The 25,232-nt window shown below is 48.3% G+C and overlaps 1 protein-coding gene across 1 annotated transcript in view; it reads left to right on the top strand.

Moving 5' to 3' along the window:
* LOC119173563 (sphingomyelin phosphodiesterase) overlaps positions 1-24,999 on the top strand; it is a 1,093,949-nt gene extending 1,068,950 nt beyond the window's left edge. The window contains exon 14 of the mRNA XM_075896398.1: positions 24,554-24,999. Within this exon, the coding sequence (XP_075752513.1) occupies positions 24,554-24,593 (40 nt within the window). The 3' untranslated portion in view covers positions 24,594-24,999. The remainder of the gene's footprint in view (positions 1-24,553) is intronic.
* The last annotated feature ends 233 nt before the right edge of the window (positions 25,000-25,232 follow it).

Genomic DNA, 25,232 nt, shown 5'->3' with positions numbered 1-25,232 from the left:
TGTGTTTTTGTCCGGCTGTCCCAATCGCTGTGCTCCCCAGCAGACAGACAGACAGACAAAGAACTTCATTGTGACAGGCAAAGAACTTTATTGGGCTCCCCAGCAAAATGAACTAGTATCGCTTCGCACGCCCGGCTACCTAGAGAGGGTGCGAATTCTGGTGGCGGTGGACACTGCGGCAGACAGCAAAGTGCATCGGATTCCAGCATGCGAATGTTTTTTTGTTCTTTGTTTTTTTCGCGTACGAACAAGAATTGCCGCCAGAATCTTCTGGCTGAACTGAAGGAAGGTGTTTTTGAGTGGACACCACAGCAGACAGCAGGGCGCATAAGATTCCAGTGTGTGCGTGTTTTTTTGCGTAAAAGCAAGTATCATCGCCAGAATCAATGGCTTAACTGAAGGAAAGTGTTTTTCGGTGGACACCGGAGCAGAGAGCAGAGCGCATGTGATTCCAGTGTGTGTGTGTGTGTGTGTGTGTGTGTGTGTGTGTGTGTGTGTGTGTGTGTGTGTGTGTGTGTGTGTGTGTGTGCGTGTGTGTGTGTGTGTGTGTGTGTGTGTGTGTGTGTGTGTGTGTGTGTGTGTGTGTGTGTGTGTGTGTGTGTGTGTGTGTGTGTGTGTGTGTGCGCGTGTGTGTTTTGTAAATGAGCAAGTATCACTGCCAGAATCTTCTGGCTGAACTGAAGCAAAGTATTTTTTTGTTACTGCATTTGTTTTGGTTCCACTCACGTAGAAAAACATGGCAACTGCGGCATTTTCCTGATAGGTAAGGAGATATCAATTCGTCTGTGGTAGTATTACTTTTCATTACGGTCCATTTTGGCTCGATCCTAAAAACCTCAATTTGAGAAATATAGAGTCATTTTAGCATTCTTCCTTTCTGTAGCCTTGTATATTGTCACGCAGCAAAGGACGACACAGTTGTCTATAAGGAAAACAAGTTTATTGGAGCGAACCTGTGCTTCCCTAACAACTCAAAAAAATACACAGGCGGCGAAGCAGCGGCCGGCAAAACGACAGGTACGCTAGTGAGCGTCGGCGATCGAATGTCGCGGCATCGGCTGTGCGGGAATTTATATCCCTCGGCGCGAGGGTTTCTCGAATAGTCGGGAGGGCCACCAGGGGGCCAGGGAGTTCGGATGTGCCTCGCATCAGCTCCGCGGAAAGTTGTTTGGTCTGGTGGAAATTGTGCAGTTACAGCAAACAACTCCTACAATCTCCTGCCTGAAGTTCTCTGGACCATCTAGACCACGACTTCAGGACTGTGAGTACGTTTTGGGGCATTTTATGGCTATTTTGGTGTCGACTGCGTCTCCGCCCAGCAAAGCCTAACGCTAGCGGTGAACAAACGCGGCGGCTCGGCGGTGGCCGACGCCCCCGGCGTTCGCTTCAGAGCCCCGTTGTGGAGACGCGACGGCAATGGAGGTGACCGTGGAGGGTACTGAAATTACCCCTGAAGAATTTAGAACCGCTGACTGGATCACGAAAGTTGGAAAACATGTTAAAGAGCTGCGTGACGCCGCTAGAGGTGACAGACAGGGACGCCAAGATGGCAACGCCCGGGCAGAAAGTGGAACCGAGCCCGGCGAAGACAGGAAGAAGACGGCGGCTGCGAACGCAGCATACTAAAAGCTGGGGCACAAGATCGCGGAGCGCTCGATTGCGTCGTACCTACCGCGGTTGCCGGCGAACGACTACAAGATAATCATTCGTCCGAAGTGTGGGCTGGCGCTCACAAAAATTCCGAACACCAGGCTCAGTGAAGCGGTGCGCATGGCAGCGCAAATTCCGTGGATTAAGGGACAAGAAAAGGAAGTGTTCATTGTTAACGACAAGCAAGGTACCCTGATTTTCAGCACTCCAGACATAGACACTGTCTGGAAGGTGACTAGGATTAAGTCTATCAAGATTGAAGGCAAGAGCTATGACGTCACGGCGTACCTCGCGCCGCACGAGGATAGCGGGCGGGGTGTAGTGCGCGGCATCGACCCGAGATTGTCAGTAGAGGAACTGAAAGAGGCCTTCGACAACTCAAGGAACCCGCCGATACTTGGTGTTAGGAAGCTGGGGAACTCAAGTTCAGCGGTCATCATCTTCAAAAATGAGACAGTGCCCAGGTGGGTGTACTGTTACGGCGTACCGCTGAAGTGCGTGCTTTATAAGAAACGATACGAGGTGTGCTACCGATGTGGCCAGCTAGGACACAGATCGGACGTGTGTATCAGCGACCATGTTCGCTGCCGGGGATGCGGAATGACAGCTCCACCCGAGGACCATGCATGTGAGCCCAAGTGTAAGCTGTGTGGCAAAGGTCATCTGACAGCAGATCGGAAATGCAAGGAAGCTTTCAGGACCCCTTATACAATAAAGAAGAGACAGTGGGAGGCCTGGCGGCGAATGGAAGGAGAAGAGCGGAAGGCAAAAGACGCCGATCCACAAACGTGCAGAATGGAAGAGATCAAAGAACGGTCCAGGAGCCGGTTGAAGCATCGAAGAGGGTCAAGAGGAAGAGCAGGTTCCTTCCCAAGACTACCGGAAAGACAAGAAGGAGATCTGCCACCAATGACTGGTCCAGTAAACGAGGGGACTTCCGGCAGTGCTGTCCTCAACAGTGGGAGACCCACGTCGCCAAACCGCAAGGTGGGTTGGGGAGATAGGCCCTCCCAGGATAAACGTGATGAAGAAATGTTAACCATTAAGGAAGAGAATCGCATGCTTAAAGAGCAGCTAGCAATGATGAGTCGGCAAATGGAGGAGCTTCAAATAGCTATTAAGTCGTCTAACACAACACCGGTTTCCCTACCACAAATGCCACAGAATCAAAATATAAAAATGCCGGAGGAGCAGAGCGCTACTCCACCTCCAGCGAAAAAGAGGGCAAAAGAAGCGGAAAAGCCCGTAATAGAGGAGAACGTAGCGACAGTGATAGACATGAAAATAGCGCAACTGGAGGCAAACATTGAAGCCAAATCTACCCAGGACGATGAATGGCGTAAGGCCTTCGAGAAACGAATGTTCGAAATGTTTCAAAATCTGAATCAGCAGTTGCATCAGCGGGATAATAAACTTACCGAGGAACTTAAAACAGAATTCGCGAAGAGGGATCGCGCGTATGAACAGCTCGCCCAAGAAGTATTAGGCAGGCCGATTAATCACCTTAGTGGCAATCATGGCTCACAGATTCAGTAAGAACACCGTTTGGCAATGGAACTGCAGAGGCTTCACGCGCAAGCGTGCGGTTCTGCAGGAATTCCTGAGGAAAGGGGATCGACCGGATGTTATAGCTTTACAGGAATGTGGGAGAAAGGCGACGTTGCCGGGTTATAAATCCTATGTAAGCGAAGGCACGAGTACGCAGGTGGCCACCCTGGTCAGGCGAAACGTTACGGCGGTGCAGCATGACATTGGTAATGCACACATCGACCATGTTCTCATAGAACTAATACCCCCAAAAAAGAAAAACGCTAGCTTATTCGTATTAAATATATACAGCTCTCCCAGACAAAGGCGATGCGACTTTGGGGATCTCTTCGCTTCTACGCGACGTAAGAGTAAGAACAACCCATTGCTGATCGTCGGTGACTTTAACGCTCACCACACGGCATGGGGATATAAGCAGGCTTCAATTAAGGGCAGGAAATTGTGGGATGACATGCAAACTCATAATCTGGACTTGATAACCGACCCGTTGCAGCCAACAAGGAAGGGAAATAGTGTCGCGGTTGATACCACACCCGACCTTACCCTGACGGGGAGCGGCACTAGTGCCACGTGGTGCAACACAAACGAGGACCTAGGCAGTGATCACATGATCATAGAAATAGTGGTAGAGGGAGGCCCGCCAACACCTCGGAAACGAAGGGTAGAGGCCGTAAATTGGGACTCTTTCAGGGACCTCAGGGGCGACCCGACTCCCATTTCCGACATTGCCGAGTGGTGCGATGGGGTGTTACGTACTGTTAAGGAAGCCACTGAAGTGGTGGAAACCGAGGAGGACAACGAAGTGGTAGACACGAGATTAGTAAATCTTTGGAAGAAAAAGAAAGCTTTGGAAAACCGACTCCAACAGAGGAGATGGGATCGGAGTATCAGGAAACAAATAGCAGCTTTAAACAGGCAAATTGAAGAGCACGCCATCATGCTCACGAAGCAAAGGTGGGGGAACGTCTGTCAGGAGATGGATAGAAATATAAGTACGTCCGGGACGTGGCGACTTCTTCGTCACCTTTTAGATCCGGAGAGCACGAAGACAGCGTCTAAACAACAATTGGAACGAATGGCGCGCCAATTTGAAGGTACTAGGAAGGAACTCTTAGAAGAAGTTCGGAGCAGATACATTAATCCCGCCGGATCCGAACCTCTCCCAGATTATGGAGGGCGGGAAAACGCAGCCTTAGACGCCCCTATCTCCCTGGCTGAGGTGCGAGCGGAGATTAATCGGCTGAGGACTAGATCAGCGGCAGGGCCGGACAGAGTGACTAACAAAATGCTCCGTAATTTAGACGATAGGTCCATCGCTAACCTAGCAACGTACATGCAGGAGTGTTGGGAAAAAGGGACGATACCGCAGGAGTGGAAACTCGCAAATGTAATTTTCATTCCTAAACCGGGTAAAAAACTCTGTTTCGAGAATCTTAGGCCGATATCGTTAACGTCTTGCGTAGGTAAGCTCATGGAGCATGTCGTTCAGACGCGGCTCAATAGGTACATGGAAGACAATGGTATGTATCCGGACACCATGATCGGTTTTCGACCCCGACTATCAGCGTGCGACGTGATGCTACAGCTCAAGGACCAAATTATAGACAAGCCAACGCGACACACAAAAGTTATCGTGGGTTTAGATGTGGCAAAAGCATTTGACAACGTGAGGCACGTATCAATCTTGGAGAGTCTGAGCTCCCTGAATGTCGGAAAGCGACTTTATGATTATGTCAAAGACTTCCTTTCGAGCAGGACAGCCACTTTAAAAATCGGGGAAGAATCCATCGAGGGCATTAAATTAGGCAACAGGGGGACACCTCAGGGCTCGGTGTTATCACCCACCCTTTTCAACATTGTGATGTTGAAACTGCCTGAACAGTTAAAGGATATTGAGAATTTAAATCACACCATTTACGCGGATGACATAACATTATGGATGAACAAGGGCAGTGACGGCCAAATTGAAGGCTCTCTGCAAATCGCCATTGATAAAATCGTGGAGTACCTGGAGCCCAAAGGACTTAAATGCTCGGCCGAAAAGTCGGAAGCACTCTTCCTCACGCCCGCCGGAAAACGGCGGCTCCACAACAGGCCTGAAGTGGACATCCACTTGTATGTTAACGGCGCAGAGATCCCCGCGGTCGACAGTATCCGTGTCCTTGGACTAAGGATTCAGGCGAACCGTAGGAATTCTGAAACTCTTGCTAGGTTGGAAGCCAGTTCTAATCAGACATGTCGTCTCATCAGACGAATAGCAAACAGGCATGCTGGGATGAAGGAGGCGAACCTTCTTAGATTAGTGCAGACCTTCATAATAAGTAGGATAGTGTACGTGGCACCTTATTTAAAATTAAACCAAGCGGAGCGGGGCAAACTCGACACCATTATCAGGAAAAGTGTGAAAGTCGCGCTCGGACTTCCCCCAAACACGTCAACTGACAGACTTATGAAGTTGGGGGTATCTAACACACTCGATGAGCTAATTGAGGCTACTGTGACTGCACAACATCAAAGACTACTCGGATCTAAAACGGGGAGAGCAATATTAAAGAGATTGGGCTATGAGCCCACGCGTGAGCAAGCGCGTTCAAAAGACATACCGATACAGATCAGGGACAGGATAAAGATACCTCCGCTACCCAGAAATATGAACCCTAACTTTCACGAAGGCAGGCGTAAAGCCAGGGCAGAGGCATTACAATCTAGGTACACTGGTCGACAGGACGTCGCGTATACAGACGCTGCGGAATATGAAAGCAAAGCGGCACACACGGCAGTGGCGGTCAGGGGAGATGGTGGCCTAATTGCGTGCTGCACAGTACTTGGTGTCGAGACTGTAGAGGCCGAGGAAGTGGCCATAGCTTTGGCCATCAGCCAAAAGGGGAACAGGGTGGTCATCAGCGACTCCAAAAACGCTGTGAGAAATTACGAATCGGGAAGGGTGACGGAGACTGCCGTCCGTATATTAAACATGGTAGGAGTACCCAAAGAGCAGATTCTGCTTGTCTGGGCTCCAGCTCACCAAGGCCTTAGAGGGAACGAGGAGGCTCATTCCGTCGCCCGAGGTCTCACCTACCGGTCGACCCCTGGAACCTCCCAAGTTTCCGAACAAAGAAGCGAGTATATGCGCACATACCATGAAATCATCGCACACTACAGGCTGAATCGGCAAGTGTACCCGAGAGCGGACAACTCACTAAGTAAGAAAAACGAGATTTTGTGGCGAAAGTTACAGACCGGGGTTTTTCCAAACCCCGCACTTTACAGCAAGTGGCACCCCGCAGTTTTCCAGTCCCAGTGTAAATTTTGTGATGAGGTAGCGAATTCGGTCCACATGGTGTGGACATGTCCAAGTCTAAACGATGGTTCTCGCACTGTAGAATACTGGGAGGCCCTGCTCTGCAGCCCAGATCCCAACGTCCAGCGCGACATCATCAGTCAAGCCCTTGCTGCTGCCGCGTCCCAAGGTATTCCGGCCGACAGCTAGGGGCAACGGGCCATGCCTGAGCAATTGACTGACCTTTTAATAAAGTTTTCTCTCTCTCTCTCTCTCTCTCGAATAGTCGAATTGTATCGAGAACGCCGTGATAGCGTTTGTTCTAAACGCTGTTCGTTCGGAACGCTCGAAGCGCTGTTCGATAGCGTTTGTTCGAAACGCTGTGATAGCGTTTGTTCGAAACGCTGTGAAAACAGTGATAGCACAGGCCGGTGCAGCCAGGCCGAAAAAACAAAACACAAGTAAACAAACCCAATGCATGGTTCGCGGCATACCCCCCCTTTAAGAGTGCATCGACCCGATGCTAACATAAGGGACAGTCCAAACAAATTAAAATAAAAGTTCGTCAACGTCCGTAGTAAGGTTTTAAGCGAACCACATGGATGACTTCGGGCCGCGTGCGTCATCGTGATGTACGGGAGTCACCATCGGGGATCCCTTCGTACGTTAGTTCGCCAACACGTCGTAGAATCCAGTAGGGTCCGAAATAGCGTCGTATAAGTTTCTCACTGAGTCCACGTCGTCGAATGGGAGTTCAAACCCACACACGATCTCCAGGATGGTACTCGGCGTCTCGGCGTCGGAGACTGTAGCGTTCGGCATTCACCAGTTGTTGGTCAGTTATACGAACTCGAGCGAGCTGGCGGGCCTCCTCCGCACGTTGGAGGTATCCTTGGACGTCGGCGTTCAGGTCGTCGTCTTCTACGTGCGGAAGCATGGCGTCGAGCATCGTAGTCGGCCGTCTTCCGTAGACGAGCTCGAACGGTGTCATCTGCGTGGTGTCTTGGATAGCCTTGTTGTACGCAAACGTGGCGTACGGGAGGACTTCGTCCCACGTCTTATGTTCAACGTTGACGTACATAGACAGCATATCCGCGATTGTCTTATTCAGCCGTTCCGCTAGTCCGTTCATTTGGGGGTGGTACGCCGTCGTTCTTCGGCGATCTGTGTTGCTGTAGCGTAAGATTCCTTGTATGAGCTCTGCAGTGAAGGTCGTTCCGCGGTCCGTGATTAGAACCTCAGGGGCTCCATGTCGCAGCAAAATTTGGTTAATAAAGAACTTTGCAACTTCTTGTGCAGTTCCCCTAGGAAGAGCGGTGGTCTCTGCGTAGCGCGTCATGTAGTGTGTCGCTACGACAATCCATTTGTTCGCGGATCGGGATGTAGGGAACGTGCCCAGAAGGTCCACTCCGATCTGTTGGAAGGGCCTCGTTGGGACGGCGATCGGTTCCAGAAGTCCGGCGGGTCTCGTCGGTGGTGTTTTGCGTCGCTGGCAGTCACGGCAGCTCCGGACGTAGTGGGTGACATCGGATGTAAGGCGGGGCCAGAAGTATTTCGCCTTGATTATTTTTGTAATCGTGCGAGCTGTTCCGAGATGTCCGAAAGACGGGTTGTCGTGGCACGCTTCCACAATTCCGTCACGAAGGTCTGCGGGGATGACAAGTAGATAATTCGTTCTCGTTCCGGGGTTGAAATTCTTCTTCACTAGGATGGAGTTTCTGAGGCTGAATGCTGGTAAGTTGCGCTTGAACGCCCTAGGCACGGCGACGTTGCGTCCTTCGAGGTTGTAGATCATGGCACGGAGGTCAGGGTCGGCACGCTGCTGGGCGGCTAGGTCGCTCTCTGTCACGAATCCGAAGAACGCGCTGTTTTCATCGGAGTCCTGTGGTGGTGGGTCGACGGGGGCGCGGGACAGGCAGTCGGCGTCGGAGTGTTTCCTGCCGGATTTGTGGAATATTGTGACGTCTAACTCTTGCAGGCGCAAGCTCCACCGTCCAAGACGGCCAGAGGGGTCCTACAAATTGGCGAGCCAACACAGCGCATGATGGTCTGACACAACCTTAAACGGTCTACCATAGACGTGTGGGCGAAATTTTGAATTGGCCCATATGATAGCCAGGCACTCTTTCTCGGAGGCAGAGTAGTTTCTCTCCTCCTTCGACAGACCACGGCTTGCATAGGCGATTACCTTTTCCTAACCGCTTTGCTTTTGGACGAGAATGGCACCCAAACCGATATCACTGGCGTCCGTGTGCCTTTCCATTTCGGCGTTTTCGTCGAAATGGGCGAGCACGGGCGGGTTTTGCAGGCGTTGTTGCAGCTCGCAGAATGCCTTTTCTTGGTCGTTTTCCCAGCTGAATGGGGTGCTTTCTTTCGTCAGGCACGTGAGTGGCTCTGCAATGCGTGCGAAGTTTGCGACGAAGCGCCGGTAGTATGCGCACAGTCCGAGAAACCTTCGCACACCCTTCTTATCTTTCGGCCTTGGGAAGTTCGCAATGGCTGATGTTTTTGCCAGGTCAGGTAGGACTCCCACGGCGTTCACGACGTGACCCAAGAACTTGAGTTCCTCGTACGCGAAACGGCACTTCTCAGGCTTCAGCGTTAACCCCGACGTACGAATGGTCTCGAGTACAGATTCCAACCTTGTGAGGTGTTCGTCGAAAGTCCGGGTGAATACGACAACCTCGTCGAGGTATACGAGGCAAGTGTGCCACTTCAGGCCTGCTAGCACAGTGTCCATGACTCTCTGAAACGTTGCGGGCGCCGTGCACAGCCCAAACCGCATCACCTTGAACTCGTATAGACCGTCCGTGGTTATAAATGCAGTCTTCTCTCGGTCTCTCTCGTCCACTTCAATTTGTCAGTAGCCGGTCTTCAGACCCATGGATGAGAAGTACTTGGCGTGGCAAAGGTGACCGGTCGAGGGCGTTGTCGATTCGTGGCAGGGGGTACACGTCCTTTTTGGTGATTTTTTTTAGTCTCCGGTAGTCAACGCAGAAACTTAAAGTGCCATCTTTTTTCTTCACGAGTACAACCGGCGCAGCCCACGGACTTTTTGATGGCTGTATTATGTCGTCGCTGAGCATGTCATCTACTTGAGTCCGGATGGCTTCGCGCTCGTGTGAAGAAACGCGGTACGGTGACTGTCTGGTAGGTCGGGCTCCATCTTCGGTTATTATCCGGTGCTTCGCCAAAGGTGTCTGACGTAACTTCGAGTTCGAGGAAAAACACTCGCTGTAGCGACGGAGCAACTCCAGTAATCTGTCCTGATTTTCTTGCGACAGCGCCGGGTTCACGTCGAAAAGAAGTGGCAGCCTGGAAGCATCTGCGCGTGCGCGTTCAAAGGTGGCGACCGCGATCACTTGACTCGCTTCTTGCGTTTCTTCGAGGAACGCAATTGCAGCGCCCTTGTTTAGATGCTGGTACTCCTCGGTGAAATTGGTGACCAAAACGTGGGATCTGCGTTGCTTAAACCGCGCAATGCCTCTTGCGACAGACACACCGCGGTCTAGAAACAACGTTTGGTCAGTCTCTACGATAGCGTCGACGTCAGGAGCAGCACCTTCACAATAGACGGCGATCATTAAGCATGCGCGGGGTGGCAGGGAGACGTGATTGTCGGTGATCCTTACAGCAGCACGGTGTCTGAGGTTCGGCTGCGTCGTCGTGGAGTGATCGGAAGGAAACGTTATCGACCTGGTCTGCAGATCAATTATTGCGCCATTGTCCGTCAAAAAGTCCATTCCGAGAATTACGTCGCCGAAGCACTTAGGCAAAATGACGAACTCCGAAGGGTACGTAGTGCCGTCTATGGTGACGTGCGATGTGCACATTCCACTTGGGGTCACGAGGTGGCCTCCTGCTGTGCGTATGTGCGGACCATCCCATCTGGTCGTAACTTTCTTTAGTTTGGACGCGAATGACCCGCTCATGACCGAGTAGTCGGCTCCCGTGTCGATGAGGGCGGCTACGTCAAGGCCGTCGATGGACAACTGGACGTCGGATGCCGCTTTCCTCGAATTTCGGGTGCGTCGGGGCGTCGTATCGCGACTTGCGCGTGTTGATGGTCGGGCAATATGCGTCATCATCGTCGTCTTCTCAGCGGCAGGCTTCGTCATTTCGGGTACGCGTCGCGCAGCGTAGCTGTCGTCGTTTTCGGGGGTCTCGTCAGGGTGTCGTCGGGTCGTCGGAATGGGGGCATGTCGTAAATCACGGTCTTGCGTCGTTGGAGGCTTTTCATTTTCTCGCCGTTGTGCAACTTCACCTCCAGAAGTTGCTGCTTTTAGTTTCCCCCTCGTGGGCTGGGGGATCTTCCACGGGCGAAGTCAGCATTGCTGCGACGGTTGGGGGATTGGTACGGGTAGGGCGACAGCGAACGGTTGAAACGGGATGGTCCAGGGCTGGTGTTCGACAGGTATTCTTCGATCTCAAATGTGCGCTGGCCGGCTCGGGGGCGGGGTGCGTCGACGGAGAACCCACGCGAACCCAGCCTCTTGTACAGGCAGCGGCGGTAGACGTGGTCGGCCTCTCCGCAGTGGTAGCACAGCGGACGATTATCTGGCGTTCGCCACTCCTCGGTTTTCCTGGGCGCCTGGTTTCGGGTTACAGGGGGTCGGGCGGGCGACATCGGGCGGCCGTACGGCGGGGCCTCTTGATAACGGGTTGGGACGGGTCGGGGTCGACGAGCAGCAGCATAGTAGGTCATCGCTTGTGGTTCGCAAGATGCTTCCGACGGCGTGGAATTCCCCAGTGCTTGCTGAACCTCCTCGCGGACGACGTCAGTGAGGGAGGCGACTTGGGGCTGCGGCGTTGCTGGGAACAATTTCCTCAGTTCTTCGCGAACAACGGCGCGGATGGTCTTCCGCAAGTCTTCCGTCGCCAATCCTGGGGCATTTACCGGGTTCACCGAAAGGGTGTTGAGTGGTCTATCGTATTGCCGTGAACGCATATCCAAGGTCCTCTCGATCGCCCAAGCCTCGGTGACGAACTCAGCGAAGGTCTTAGGGGGGTTGCGGATGAGTCCAGCGAAGAGCTTTGTTTAACTCCCCGCATCAGAAAGCGCACCTTCTTCTCTTCTGCCATTTCGGGGTCAGCTCTCCGGAACAGCATCTTCATCTCCTCAGCGAACAGTACAACACCTTCGTTAGGGGGTTGCATTCGCGTCTCCAACAAAAGGGCGGCTCGTTCTTTCCGCACAACCGTAGCGAATGTTTTGAGGAATTCGCTCTTAAAGACAGTCAGTCGGTTAGGGAGCCTTCATGGTTCTCAAACCACGTTCGAGCTGCATCCTCCAAATAGAAGAAGACATGACGAAACGTTTTTTTTGTCATCCCACCTGTTAAAGATGCGGATGCGCTCCAGCTTCTCCAGCCACTCTTCCGGGTCTTCACCAGGAAATCCTCGGAATGATGGGGGCTCACGAGGTTGTTGCAGAACGACGGGAGGGTTGGTACCGCTGGTCATGGTGCCTGCGTTGATCATCGTGGCTTTTACGTCTTCTTTCCTTTTCTTATCCGGGAGCAGTCCAAACTCTAGCTGAAGGCCTTGCTGTCGGCGGCTGACACGAGTTGGGCGCGCTTGTCGTGTTGGGCTTGCTTGTCGGCTTGGCAATGTCTTAGGGTTCATGTACCCCGCACCTCCACCAGATGTCACGCAGCAAAGGACAACGCAGTTGTTTATAAGGAAAACAAGTTTATTGGAGCGAACCTGTGCTCCCCTGACAACTGAAAGAATACACAGGCGGCGAAGCAGCAGCCGGCAAAACGACGGGCGCACTAGTGAGCGTCGGCGATCGAATGTCGCGGCATCGGCTGTACGGGAATTCATATCCCTGGGCGCGAGGGTTTCTCGAATAGTCGAATTGTATTGAGAACGCCGTGATAGCGTTTGTTCGAAACGCTGTTCGTTCGGAACGCTCGAAGCGCTGTTCGATAGCGTTTGTTCGAAACGCTGTGAAAACAGTAATAGCACAGGCCGGCGCAGCCAGGCCGAAAAAACAAAACACAAATAAACAAACCCAATGCATGGTTCGCGGCAATATGGAAAAACTGGGCTAATTATCATCGTTGATTCGTATTGCTCTCCTGTCCTGTCTCATAATTTTAGTGGTATATCGCGTACGAATATTTATGAGGTGGTCAACCGAAGCGCAGTTATGCTCTAGGTCACCTAGTGCCCTCTTCATGACATTGAAGTATGGTACGTGGGAAGTAATTTGCTGGAATATTGTAGAAAGCTTTGATTAGCTGACCTACATTCACTCCCCACGTTTTAACAGTGAAAATGCCTGAGTTGTGATCGTCTCTTCTTTTGTCACATCAACTTCGATTATGTTTTGATAGCACAGTATCAATATCAGTACTGTAAACTGTGCATTCAAATGAAAGGTTCAAACGTGTAGCATAACAGCGTCTTTCTGGTGAAAACTAAATATTGCCGAGGTAGATTACTAAAGAAAAAAAGTGTAAATTGTCACTCCTATGTAACACTGTTATGTTTTGTACCAGGTACATCAAACTCTGAATGCGGGTTGTGTACTTCTTGAACAAGCAAAACATTTCGATATTCGTTCTTACATTGCCCAATGTATCCATTGAACACCGCAAAATTCACGGTGCAAATGGGTGACCATGACTTATCAAAGCGTGCCTGTAACCAGCCCGTGGTCATCGCAAAACCAGGGTCGCTCAGTCTAGACATAGTCTAGACTCAAGGCGACTGCCTGCACCCTACTCCTTGTATTTTGCTTCTGCGGCTCAACCGGAGGATTCTTTAAATGGCATTACAATGAAAAGCAGCGCATGTCCCGCGAAAAAAAAGAAAGGCAGCCCCTTTGTTTGAGCGTATCGCGTGAGTGTAGAACGTGGCTCTTTTGTGACTTCGCGAGCTTGTTGATCGGGCTGTCATTTTGTTTTCTTCTCCAGTGCCCTTCATAGTATACAGCCCGCAACCTTCGAGGTAGAATAAATTTCTAGCACATGGGGATCTCTTACAGAGTCATTGCAGTTTTAGGAACACTTATAATTGCGATGCCTCTGCAAGGGATCCTCATGTGCTAGAAACTTGCTTCACTCTATATTCCTACACTCAAACCTCATTCTAACGCAATATGATATAACAAAATAATGGATATAACAATGTAAATGAAATTCCCCTCGAAAACTTTATTGAGAACTATGCTTTTTAAACCTCATTGTAATGAAGTAACATTGACTGGTAAATAGATATAATGAAGTAAATTAGTCTATCAAATAGTCCAGTGCTTTTCAAATAGAGGTCCGCGGTCTCTAGGGTCAGCGAAGTCATTTCTAAGATGCGCGAAATTCTCAGCCACTCTTTTTTACATTTTATATTTTTTGCCTATGCAATTCTGTTTAATTGCGAATGTGCCACGTATTGATGAACTGTCCGAAATGAAGGGGCACGTTTGTTTCGTGCTTTTGGTAGCAACAAAAGCCACCTGTTTCACCCTCCACTTTTGTTAATTTACCTACGCATCCCCCCTCTCTCTGCTTCAAGGGGTCATCCATCGCTTCCACCAGTCCGTAAGTACATCGGGGCACGAAGCGGTTTCTTTCTTTGCATGCTTATAGGTGTGCGCCAATGTGAGCATACATCGCCACAAACTGTTATAATCGATTTAACGAATTATTGTATATAACAAAATATTTGCGGCTCCCTGTCAACTTCGTTATAACGAGGTTTGAATATATATTGGCGGTGCAAATATACAGCAAGTCTGCACGAAAGGCACAGCACAGTCGCAGTGAAAGCTAGAATAGCGGTCTTTCAGAGCCTTTTCAAAACACTCATTGGTTAACTACTGCAAGCTGACTTACATGATACCCACTAGCGCATTAATAATAATTTTTGGGGAGGGAGTAGGCCGGCATTCGCTATGCTATTTTTCGTCACTCTTCTGAAAAGCGTGGTATTCAGTAAACACTTGCAAGGAATTTTCTCTTTCGAGATGCCCCTCGTCGCGCCCGTGCATCAGTCATTTTTTTCGTTGCAACTATTTCACGCTTCCCTGATAGTTGCCCTGCGAAACATTACAAAGTCTACCTGTCACAATTCTGGCGGCACACTGCAAAGCGTGTGTTGGAACTGAAAACTAGTGTTTTCAATTCACTTCATCGTATATCAGCTACGAAGCTTAGAAGACAGATAATCAAGTGAGTCGGTGTGAGCTTGACACCTAATCTAAGTCCATGAAGTTTTCAAATTTGATGCCGTAGTTTTCTCTGTGAATTCTCAATGCACGTAAAGGTATCGGCAACGGTTATTCCTATGACTTGCGCAATCAAGGTCTAATTTTACAAGCAAGGGATTTTCTCGAAAGCGAAAAACATGAAAATAAACAGAACATATATGCATTAGGTTGCAGAAAACCGCAAGTTATATGAAACTCAGCTAAAGCGAGCGAATAAGGCAACTAAAGAGAACAGTAAATATACGATAATACATGGGCATACATACACCCATGAAATTGAGATTTGATTGGCAAGCGTATATACAGTCACTAACCAGTTCACGAAAAAATTGATTTCTGCATATGTGAATTACAGCCAGACAGTGACATCACAGTTGTTAATGGTATATTTATAACAATGTGAACAAAACAGTAGTAAAATCACTAGAAACAACAGCGTGAGTAATGCACAATGACATAAAATAAACTTGTTCGCTGAGACAAATAATAACCTTGTTCGCTGAGACACTATGACAGTCAGGTAATACGTCCCAACTTCAAGAGGTTCATTTGTCTCTCTCTTTTTTTTATTGAACGCATTTTCTCCAGCAACAAAAAATGCAATCTGGTCAGTGTAGAGAATCTAATTATCTGATTTGTCACTTCCAGTTTGTTGTGTTCACAGTCGACCATATTTAACCTCTTTACAGACCGGCAAGAGATAAGGTCTGTTATGCTGTCACTTTTCAACTTGTTGAAACTGCAATAGGTGACTGCATCTTCCATATTTTTGACCAGGTCTGTTAAGGACTCGGACGGGTACAGAAAGCATAATTCTGCTAGAAGCAAGCTGGATTTCTGAGTGAAGCAACAACCTGATACATTTGTTGCACCTAGTCTTTTTCACCATCTTCCGTGCCACGTAACCACTGACGTAATAAGTGATCCGTGAGTCACTTTTACGACCAGTGAAATCAGTGTGGTCAGCGAGGGCTTCACAAGCAACAATAACTTCATGAACATCATTGAGGCGCCCCACATCTAGCAGCTCATCCAGCTTATTCTGCAATTTCATTGAATTATTGTGGATGCCCGGACATAGAAGGCTGCTCAGAACTCCAGAAGGTATGTTTCCACTGGAGGGTGACTGCGTCAAACTGTAAAAACTGAGGCACTTCACAGAGATCAAAAATTGGGTCAGCGTAGAGTGATTATTCGAGTCAGACTTTTGCTTCAGAATTCAAAAAAAAAGATTTTAAGCGCGTCTTGGCAAAGGCGACGAGACGTCATCAAGTATTTATAGCCCAAGGTTTCTGCGACATAGTGCCAGATGGAAAGGGTGTTAGAGTGACGCGGAGTTATTCGGCAGTTAATTCCCTCAGGAATTTACCCTCCTTAAGTACTGCTTTTTCCCAAGTTGCTAAAAACCCGTTGATAGAATGCTTGTAGCTACGGACGTAGAATTTTTCGTCGAAATAAACTTCGCACACAACGCAGTTCTTTTTAGTGGTTTGTCAGAGCGAGGAATCGCACACTCCTAGGCCTTGCGCTGTTCATCGCCGGCGGGAGCAAAGAAGAGATATTTTTTCTTCCCTTGTTTGCGGGCCGAAGCATATCCCGCATTGCACTCAGGTGCAATGCGGGATATGCTGTTTACTCATCACTGTTGCATGGTCACAATGGCACGTATTGATACCGAACAAGTCCAAATAGCCAAATCACAGAAGTAGCGACTTGCGAGCACACGAGCAAGTGACTAAAAGTGCTGCGCTAGCGGCTGGCAAGCGCTCGTGACCGATCACGGAGGCGACTTGCGCGCCACCCCACGGCGAAATGAAATACCAGCACGCCTCCTTTAAAGACACGGCTGAGACGATGCTGACACCTCTCCATCTAGCCACCATACCAGCGGGCTGCGACATTTCCTTCTCAAGGCTTCTCGACTAAAACGCCAGTATATTGCATTGGACTAACCCAGGCTACGCAGTTCATTGCGCACAAGCCTACAGACAACTTACCTTGAACCCATCCCCACCAGTTGAAAAGTTTCATGCACACTGGAAAAACTGTCACTGCCTACGCGATCTACAGTGCTCGGGTGCAAGGACTTGTTCGAAAGGTGCGCCATGGAGAGTTCGATGTCTAAGAAAAACCCCAGGTGCACCATGTGCATTAACTCCAAAGATACGATTTTCCAAAACCTGTGCCGCTGCTTGGCAAGTTCGTCTTACTTTCATAACCCGCATCACGAACTCTTGTACTACCCGTCACGCGGCACCATATGCCTTCAGGACTTGCCCAAGAAGCAACAGCGCGTGGAGTCGTTCTACTCTCTCTACACGTTCCTCAAGCCCGATCCTGGTGGTAGGGTCTCTAGTTCGTCTCCTCTCAAGTCCAAGCAAGTCGACGATTGGGAGTGCGAGCAGCAGTGCTGCTACGAGCCATGCTCAACTGAGTACGTGCACTTCATGGCCGTCTACGATGCCAGCGCACATCATGAGATGTCGCCTGACGCCAGAAACCTGCGCTGGATGTACAAGGGCCATGTCACACAGCTCCAGCAATACGCCATGCACATCATGCAGGGATCTGGCATAAACGAAGATTCGCGCGAAGTGGGAGACACCGTGATTGACAGGTCGTAGGGAGGCTCCTGCTGTGATGTCTCCACAATCTTTCACATGGCTCAGAATCATGCGCCCGAAAACCTCAGCTCGATGCAGGTCATCGTTCTTTACGCCAGGATGGGCACTGACAATCCGCTACCGGCCACACAGCCAGTGAACGAACCTCCGCTGCCTTCGAACATGGCCGAGATTCCCGTCCTTAGCGAGGTCATTGCCCAACAGAACCAGTGTGCTTCGGCATCATCGTCATCCACGTCAAATGCGGAAGAAGAATCGTTATCGACTTTAGAGTCTTCATGCAGATTGGAGGTTCTTACAAGCTCTAATCGGATTCACCTGGGCAGCGATGTCTCTGTACAGTACCATTGCTCAGAATCTTGCCAACAAAGGCATCAGCTCGGCAGACGTAATCATTCGTGATGCCCAGACATGCTCTAACACTCCACTATTGACAACAGTGCACGTGAACGAGTCCTCGACGCCATCGAAAGCAGCCGAGATGCCCCTGCTTCATGCAGTCGTTGCACAAAAGAGGCAGGATGTTTCAGCATCATTGTTGTCCTCGACGAGTGAGGAAGAACATTGTCATCAAGCTGGGAGCCTTCAAGCAGATCGAATGGACCTCCGAGCCAGGCACACGTGAAGGACTACGTGACCACTCAAGCGCATGAGCAGCAAATGACTGCGAAGCTCCTACAGAACCTTCAGATGCAACACAAGGAGCAGAGGACAAACATCACTCCCAAGAAGCGCGCAAATTTTCAGAAAATCTCGAGAGTCCATCAAAGGAGGCCAATATCAGGCTCCTCATACTACAAGCGATTCAAGAAGTGCCAGTCTTCACTATGACCTGAAAATAGCTAACAGTGACCAAGTATTCTGGACATCATAGCGAGATTGGACGGCTTCCACCGCAAGACACGCCACCGCCTCCCCAAGCGTCAACGCCTCCCAGAAGTCCTCCATCATCGCTGTGTAACGACCCCCTCCTTCCTCCCGTTCTTTATCGTCCGCATTCTGCTCGCCAATGCCGGCCTCAATTTCTGCTGCAGTGCATCCGAATATTGCCGCGAATATCTGTGGCTGCGGTTGTGTGTTGCAAATAAAAAAGAAAGAATGAGGGCGGGCAAGAGCATGAGCCGCGAGGCGCTGGCTCGCTCAGTTGTTTTCTTGGCCTTCGCTGTAGCCAGACGATCGGGTGTGGGTCTGCTTTCTTCATTTCTCACACCCACTTCAGGCATAATTCCTCATCGTCGTCAGTCACTGCATGAACAATTGGCACAAAACGCCTTGCAAGTGCTCAGCAGATACCACGCTTCTCAGAAGAATAAGGAAAAATAGCATAGCGAATGCCGGCCTACTACCCAGTAATATTTATTATTATTGCCGTAGTGGGTATCAAGAAAGTGTGCTAGCGGCAGTTACTCAATGAGTGTTTAGAAAAGGCTCCGAAAGGCCGCTCTTCTAGCTTTTGCTGTGACTGTGCTGGTCTTCAGCACAGGCCTGGTGTTTGTTTTTTTAGTTTCTCGTTTTGCCTCTCGCTGTACACTCAAGCCTCAATATAACGAATCCAGATATAATAAAATATTGGTTTTAACAAAGTAAATGAAAAATAGTCTTGCAATAGATTTAGTGTCAAGAACGAACCTTTATAACGATTTTTCAGGTAACACGAACTTATTTTCATGTAAGATGCAAGTTTGTTATAATGAGGTTCAAGTGTATCTTTTCTCTTGCCCATGAGAATTGTTGCAGCGACTGGCACAGTCTACGAACCAACACATCCCGTCATCGACGCTTTCACCCCACCTACACATGTGTGACTGCTCTGTAGAGTAGTGAGTACACAGCAACACTTCACATATAAGACACCAAAGCACTCAAACTGGTCTCCCAAGAGTGGAAGCGTGAGCTATGTGGTGCGTAGTCATAAGGGCAAGTTTGTTCAGCGCACAAACTTAGGAAAAAAGGCACAGTAGAGTAGCCAAAAAGAGCACTCTATTGTGACCTTTTTTTCTATATTCACACGCTGACTGAACTTGCCAGTATGTAAGCGGTCCATAAAATTTGCAAAAATGTGAAAGATTTATAAAAAAATCTTGCAGCGTGCTTTTGGGAAGTCTCTCTGAACCGGAATCGAGCAGTTAACTGGCAACCTTAGGCCAAAAGTCCCAGCTAAAGCTCTTAAATTTTGTAATCCTGGTGAACCAAGGCAGCCAGTGGGTTTCCACAGAGAGGCTCCAGTGCAAGTAAAGCCATGTAGAAATGTTTTTAAAGTTCTTGCTTCCTCTGTGTGCTGGGAGTGGAGTGGGAAGAGGAGCACGAACAGAGCACAATAATTACAGTGAGAGTTATGTTTAATGCCCTACAGAAAACCTCAAGCATCGTAGCTTTGCATGCTGTAAATATTTACAAGTGTATCTTCCCATATCTGCTTGCTCCTCAACATGTGCCCGGTGTTGCTCGTGAGCAACAGCACTTTTGTAGGCAATATTTATGCTATATAACTTGTGGCCACACCATTCACTATGCTCACAAGTGCTTTACAATGCCCTATAAGTCATTTTGAGTCTAATGGATGTCGCAGTAGCTTCCCATTCCTCGCTAGTCTACTAAATTGACTTCCGTGTGCGGAGCTTGCGTGCCCGCCTATTGGATTCTGAAATAAAAGTGCAAGAAATGCAATGCATTAATCTCTATGCATTCATTTGAAGCTCTGGGCTCTCAGTAGTTACAGTACCTTACTGCACATTGTGGTAAAAGTAACGCGCAGTGGAGTGTTCGCAGAAAAAAAAATACTTCCAAACAACAATGAGCATAAAAGGAATAGTACGCTTCACCTCATTACATTTTGTTCTTGCGGCAAAGCTACCTTTTAGGCTTCGTTATGGACCTAAATGTATGGACTCAAGAAAACACTGGTTCCAACTTGGAGATTTTGGTCATGTATCTGAGTTCCACGCTAGTGGGGTAGAATGAAGAATTGTACGTCCAGAAGGATGAGATATGCATTGCGTCTAGTGCCACCCCGATCTTATGCAATGTTTTTTGAGCAAACTTGACACAGCAGTAGGTAAGGAGCTAGATGGTATGGATCTGAAGCGTTCAGATTTATAGATGACTACCTTGTTTTGGTAAAAAACGATGCGGGTATGAGCACATCAGTGACTGTTTTAAAAGCTTTTAGGAAAAACGTGTGTGGTTTACAGTTTACCTTTGAGGTGCCAAAGGAATGGCGCATTTAGTTTCTGGGCCTAAGAATTAATTTGTCTCCTTTTCACACGTGTTGGATGTAACACCCTAGATCGGAAAAACCATTGCTGAGCTATCATTCGGCACATTCGAAGATAGCAAAGAATGGGATTGCAACTTCTTGCATCAAAGCTGCCCTCATGAAATCGTGCATACACTCAATGAGTGAGAGTGTTTCCGCGCAGATCAAGCGCTTGAGGGGAGCTGGTTACCAGGATGAATGTATCCTTTTGGCATGAGAGAAGAATCGTCGGGAAGTAAAAAATGCAATCATTGGCACAAGCAAAGAGAGGAGACAAGTTGAGGGAGAAAGAGAGCGGACAGTGGTCATCTCGTAACTGCACAATATTTCACATAGCTTGAAAAAAGTTGCATTAAGGTATGGCGTGCGGGTTGTTTTTTCAGCTGAAAACAAATTATCAAAAAAATGTCCAGCAGTAGAAAGGCTAGTAAACAAGAAATTAACTGGAGAGTCGAACAGATGTAGCATAAAGCACGGCAGGAGGTACGTTGAGTGCAAGAAATATGTTGTATACGGAACTCCTTTCACATGTGGAAAGCAATACGTTGGTCAGACGGGTCGGTGCATAAATGTGCGCCTTCGTGAACATGAGAGTTCACTAAAGGGGGCCCCTTACTTACACTTAGCGATGCACTGCAACGAGTGCACCTGCCAACCAAAATTTTCCGACACACGAATAATTGACTGGCACAACAAGCGGACGACAAGAGAAATAATGGAAGCGTATAGAATAAGGAAAGGGGGGGGACAGTTGCGTCAGCCAAGCGTCAGTTCTACTAACAGAAGCGGAATTAGCTTTTTTGGACGTCACATAACCCAGTGTTTTTCTCTGTGTTACGTTTTTTTACTTTTTTTTCTTTGGTTTTTCTGTTTTTGTTCTTTGTTTTTTTAACGTTTTCTTTTCTTAATTCTTGACACGTATTTGTTTCCGGTTCTGGGCGCGTGCATATTTTGTTATATCATGTTGTTGATGATGACAGGGGAAGTCGGGAATGACGTACATGCGTGTGATGTATTTATTAGTGTTCGCTTCGAAATAAAAATTTCAGTTGCTAGTGAGCGCTTGTCTGTGTCCTCTCTGAGTGTGTGTATTTTTGCGCTTATTTCATCTTGAAGAAGAAAGAAAGGGAAGTCACCCTTTAGTTTTTTTTCCCTCCGCACACTCGCGAGTCTTCTGAGAAGCAAAGTGTCCGTTCGCGTTGTTGTTTGTTTTCATACCGCTCCGGTGGTCACGAAGGATTCCAGAACCGAGTTCGTAGTACTGAGGCGTTGTTAATATAACTCGGAACTATATTAACGCTTGTTATTCGGAAACGTTGGGTATTTTTAAGTACGTAGTAGTTAAATAATTTTACATTGAAACTATTAGCAGTCAGTGCGAGATTTTCTAAAGGTTTGTTAATCTGAAAAGTTCGTTAATATGAGTTTTGTTCTACTGAGATTTCACTGTAGATGTGGCAGAAAGGGAGGCACAATTGATGCTGTTTCGCACCCTACATGTGGCCAGCAGGTTCAAAAATTTGTAAGCTGGAGGTCATGTATTGACGTTTAAGGCATATTTGGAACTCCAGACACGTAGGGAGCTCACCCTTGTCCGCCACATCAGTTGGCCTTTCATAGAAGGTAAAAGAGGAGGAGAGGCTGAGGAAATAGCATCTTTGCATTTTCCGTGTGAGGTGTTGTGAACTGTTTGGTTGCACCAAACCAAGTGCTAATACAATTTGTCTTATCAAGAATGAGGCAATGCCCGTTCGATATCTTTCGTTTATGTATATGCCGACCACCTTAGGCCGCCTCACCCTCGCTCTCTCTCTACCTTAGCCGGCTTTCGCGCGCTGTATTGCTCTTTATATCTGCTCGTGGCACATCTTGGCAAATACCCCGTCATCCTTGCACCACAGTGGGATTCATGAATGGCGCGGGTGCAGACATCGGAGTTAAGCACACAGCGAGCAAAGGTCACGAAACTGCCCACTCCAACCGTTGGTCGCTTCCTGCGAATGCGAAATATTGAGGCCCGCCCACATCGCTGTGTCTTTCGACTAACGACAGGACTTGATGTGGATATGGCTGTTGCGAAGGGCGATTCGTCGCAATTCCGTCGCAGGTTTCTGGAAAACCAGAAAATATCTTTTCGCCCAGAAAAGATTGTGACGATTTTCGCAACATGGTGCAGTAGCACCCCGATTCTCACTTTGGTTGCAATTTGCTTTTCATGTTTATCTGCGCATACTTCAAGGAATGCAAGACATAGGCTACCTTTTCGACAGTAACTTCTCATGTGAACAGCAAGATGGCAGCCGTATTGTCGTTATTCTTGCTATCAACAGTTTGTTTTGAATCCTTTGGTGCTTGTTACAATATTAACATAGTTGTTGCGTTCGTTGTGCGAGGTTGCCATGAAGTTGGCAAAGTGTGTCATATTGCACGCCTATGGGTGCCCTTCAAGATCATTGCAGGTGTCAATGTTGCAGTTGTATGATTGCAAGAAAAGAAAGCTGCGAAGCATTTTATAGAGTGCGACGGTGACGCAGGGACAGTTTACAGAAGATAGCGCCTTCAACTACCGAAGATGAGTGAAGTGGAACAAAGGAGCTTAGCTGTTTCCAAAGTGTATACATATTCAATTGTAAAAGGCTAAGTGATCTGACATTTTCTTAATTTTTTGCATCACCACATTTTTTCTCGTCCTGAACATTTTGTCATAAAGTTTGCCCCGCATAATAAATAAACACATCCCCAACTTTGCTCCGGCTTTTCAAGAAAAAAAGTGAGTTCATTACGCTAGTGAATACGGTATATCTCATAGGAATATGCTAAGAAGTCCTCTCAACTTCTTTAAAGACGATAGTCTTTCTTGGGGACCATTGACGCAAAAACTTTAGTCGTCTGTCTGTACATTTGTCTGCTTGTCCACCGTTACCGCAAACCGGTTACTCTAAACAGCACCAACCAATACCCCGAATGGCCGACCCCATTCGCAGCGCCCACCAATGTTGCTCTAGAATCGGCGTTCTTACGCTTGCGATTGTCAATTAAAAAGCAATAATTGTGCATATCCGAGGTACCATAACAACACGTTCATGTTTTGTCTGTGTGTTTTCATACAACAGAACGCACCCACAAGTAAATCTAAGGACCGTAGCGTTAAACACGCTACGCTGACAGTGCGATGCGGGGCTCAAAAAGGCAAGATTTACCAACGCTTTGCTAAAACGACACGGTGGTGGCACCTGCCTATCGCTTTGCGTTCTACACCTTATCGCCTCCGAGAATGCACACATCTTTCTCCGCGGGAAAACAGGCCTTCCTTCATTTTCGGAGATAACTGCCAGGTGGCGCTCATGGCTAACATGCCTTGATGCGCTCGTTCGCCTCCGCTGCACGCTCGAGGCCCTCCAACGCAGCGCCTCCGGAATACCATTCACCAATTTTCTCGCGCAGAACATCAAATAAATGTTTTGTTCACTCTCTCCACACTCAATACTATTGGCTTTCGACGACATTTGCAGATTACATGCAGATAAGGCGTCAATTTTTTCATGCAATTTCACATTGGACTATTTGAAACATATTTTAGAAATATTGTAAAAATATGCGTTTTGGTTTGCACTTCGCTGTTCGAATTCCCTTCACCCCATAAATTTTGGTACATGCACAGCTCTACTTCCTCCAGCTTTCTCACGCAGCTGGTACTCTCTAAATGCATAGGTGTTTACTGTACAAGCATGGCGATCCCAGATTAGCATGCTGGCAGGTCTTTTTGACATGCGACAGGGCTGCCACTTTTACAAGAAGCACAAAATTGCACCTTCTTCGTTTTTTTTTCTGTGCAAAAAATGCGAAATTGGATGCTGCTCTCTTTTTCATGCAATTCACAGGGTCTTTGGGGTCAATAAAAACTTTTAAAACTACAAGTGAGGCTCAAGGTTGAAAACAGGCACTGTTGTCCTCATTAGTAGGTGTGGATGCGTGCTTTGCAGGCCCAGCAAGAGTCGCTGGAGTCCCAGCGGTCCACCCTAGCATTGGAGAACGCCTGGTTGGAGTCCCTAGTTTCCGAGCTTCGTGCACGAGTGGCAGCACAAGACGACCAGCTCAACACGTCCGAGACAGGACCGGCGCCAGCTGCACAATGCCCTGCAGGAGCTCAAGGTGTATCTGCCACGGAGAATGCTACCAGATGGCAGTATTGAACAAATTTTAACTTGTATCGGTTGCCTGAAAGTAGAAGCATGCGCAAACTACGCTGACCCGAAGGTCGCGGGTTCGATACTTGACCTGCTCGCAACTGTTTAGCATGGCTGCGAGACTATGTTCTAACTTTTGTTGCATTGTTATTCTGTAATATAATGGCTTGATTTAACGTTGTTTCGATCGTCAATGGCACCGGCTATCATGCTGAAATAAAATGAAGTGATTCAATGTAAAACATTTTTTTTTGTTTCATTTTATGTACGGATCATTATATGTACAGTTCATTTATGTGAGGCTCATTATAGTACGAGTAAATACGGTATTCAATTTCCTGAAACCTCGAAATCTGAAAAACCATTTCCAGGGCCCACAAATACCTTGAAAAGTGCTTTTTACTTTAAACTGCATCAATAAGGTAATGTTTAACGGCTGCATTTTAAAGCCTATGGAAAAGGTTGTAGCTGCGGC

Source organism: Rhipicephalus microplus, chromosome 5 (genome assembly GCF_043290135.1).
Source record: "Rhipicephalus microplus isolate Deutch F79 chromosome 5, USDA_Rmic, whole genome shotgun sequence".
NCBI lineage: Eukaryota > Metazoa > Arthropoda > Arachnida > Ixodida > Ixodidae > Rhipicephalus > Rhipicephalus microplus.
The sequence above is the reverse complement of the archived record's forward strand: the minus strand, read 5'-3'. Positions and strand labels throughout refer to the sequence as shown.